Source organism: Eimeria maxima, genomic scaffold (genome assembly GCF_000499605.1).
Source record: "Eimeria maxima Weybridge genomic scaffold, Emw_scaff191, whole genome shotgun sequence".
In the NCBI taxonomy this organism is placed as follows: Eukaryota; Apicomplexa; class Conoidasida; order Eucoccidiorida; family Eimeriidae; genus Eimeria; species Eimeria maxima.
Window position 1 is genome coordinate 44763 of NW_013563621.1, and position 2391 is coordinate 47153.

General features: G+C 49.1%; 1 protein-coding gene across 1 annotated transcript in view; it reads left to right on the forward strand.

Moving 5' to 3' along the window:
• Nucleotides 1–280, forward strand: part of EMWEY_00020740 (hypothetical protein, conserved) — a gene marked incomplete at both ends in the record, with an annotated part of 5599 nt that extends 5319 nt beyond the window's left edge. Inside the window, one exon of the mRNA XM_013477808.1 lies at nucleotides 1–280. This exon is cut by the window's left edge and continues 452 nt beyond it. Within this exon, the coding sequence (XP_013333262.1) occupies nucleotides 1–280 (280 nt within the window).
• Between the last annotated feature and the right edge of the window lie 2111 nt (nucleotides 281–2391).

Below are 2391 nucleotides of genomic sequence, written 5' to 3' on the forward strand. Positions count from 1 at the left end.
GCTGCTGTATGGATTAGGTAGCTGCTGCAGCAGCAGCAGCAACCAGCAGCAGCAGCAGCAGCAGCAGCAGCATCAGAAGCAGATGAAGGAGGAGGAAGAAACATCTTTATCTGCAGCAGCAGCAAATGGTGATTCTCTTTCCCCTACTACTGCATCTATTGGTGCTGCTGCTGCTGCTGCTGCTGGCTGCTGCTCTTCTCCCCGCTGCAGCAGCAGCAGCAGCAGCCTCTGCTGCGCTGATAGAACTTTGTATATTGACTGCAGCACTATTGACCAATAAAAGTGTCTCCTTTTTATTGTCTCCTTTTATTGTCTCCAGCAGCAGCAGCAGAATGTGCTGCTGCTGCTGCTGCTGCTGCTGCGGCTGCTGCAGCAGCTGCAGCTGCTCCTTTACCTTTTATTGGTGGCTAGCCATATTCAACTTAACTAGCTAGTTAGCTAGCTAGCTGACTAGCCAGCTAGCTAGCTAGCTAGCCAGCTAGCTAGCTAGCTAGTTAGCTAGCTAGCTAGCTAGCCGCAATAAGGTTGGCCAACTAGCCGTATGCAAACCCTTTAGTAAGTCATAATAAGGGTGGCTAGCTAGCCACAATAAAGTTAGCTAGCTAGCTGGCTAGCTAGCTAGCTAGCTAGTTAGCCATAATAAAGGTGGCTAGCTAGCTAGCCACAACAGAGGAGGCTAGCTAGCTAGCCAGCTAGCTACAATAGAGGTGGCTAGCTAGCTAGCCAGATTAATGCAGTACAGCTAGCCACATTAAAGTTGCTTAGCTAGCTAGCTGGCCAGCTAGCTAGCTAGCCAGATAGCTAGCTAGCCATATTAATGCTGGCTAGCTAGCCATAGCATTGTAGCTAAGGCTGTATAGAAAGCCATAGGAAGGCTAGCTAGCTAGCTAGCTAGCTAGCTAACTAGCTAGCAGACTAGGTAGCTAGCTAGCTAACTAACTAGCTAGCAGACTAGCTAGCTAGCTAGCTAGCTAGCTAACTAGCTAGCTAGTAGGCGGTGACTGTCAGCAGCAACCCCAACGATCACTGCGGCGGGACTGATGTGCTGCTGTCCTCGATGCATCGGTTGCTGCTGCTGCTGTTGCTGCTGCTGCTGCTGCTGCAGTTGCTGCTGCTGCTGCAGTTGTTGTTGCTGCTGCTGCTGCTGTAGACAGAGGCGTCAGACTAGGGAGTGCAGCACAACACCAGCTATACAAATAGCAGCAGCAACTCCCTTCTGTAGATCAACACACTGAGACTCCTGCAGCAGCAGCAGCAGCAGCAGCAGCAGCAGCAGCAGCAGCAGCAGCAGCAGCAGCAACAGCAGCACAAACAGCAGAGGCAATAAAGATATCTGAATAAGGGCACACAGTAGCTCGCATCGTCAGCAGCAGATGCAGCAGCAGAAACTAACAGCAGCAGCAGCAACAGCAGCAGCAGCAGCAACAGCAGCAGCAGCAGCATACCTGCACACTGCAGAATAGAATATGGCTAAGGACAACAACTGCTGCTGCCTTGCAACCCTTCAGTGCCCCTGACGTAACAGCACCTGCAGCAGCAGCAGCAGCAGCAGCAGCAACAGCAGCAGCAATAGCAGGAGCAGCAGCAGAATGTCTGACTACAGCAACAGCAGCAGCACCAACAGTACCCTCCCCAAGAGAGTAAGCAGCAGCAGTACAAAGAAAGCGAATGCAGCAGCAGCAGCAGCAGCAGCAGCAGCAGCAGTTCAGCAGCACCACACACACAACAGCAGCAGCAACAGCAACAGCAGCAGCAGCAGCAGCAGCAGCAGCAGCAGCAGCAATAGTCTTCCTCTTACCTAATTTAGCAATAATATACCACATAGTAGCGGAGTGTAATGCGCCACACAGCAGCAGCAGCAGCAGCAGCAGCAGCAAAACTTTTATGCTTCCTCCCTCGTTATATACACGATTTAGTACTAATTCATCCAACTATATACACACACACATATATATATACATATATATAGCTAGCTAGCTAGTTAGTTAGTTAGCTAGCTAGCTAGCTAGCTGGCTAGTTAGTTAGTTAGTTAGTTAGCTAGCTAGCTAGCTAGCTAGTTAGTTAGTTAGTTAGTTAGCTAGCTAGCTAGCTAGCTTGGTTATAGCTAGCTATAGCTAGCTATAGCTAGCTAAGGGGGGACTAAGGAAAAATACGACGGGACCATGAGCTATCTATCTAGCTTCCTGTCTATATAGCTAGCTGGCTGTCTGGCTAGCTAGGTAGCTAGGTAGCTAGCTAGCTAGCTAGCTAGCTAGCTAGCTAGCTAGCTAGCTAGAGGAGTTGGCTAGCTGACCTGTGGTAATGTCCATACAAAAGACCAAATAATTAACAACATAGAACTAATACACCTGCATATACACCCCAATATATATATATATATATATATATATA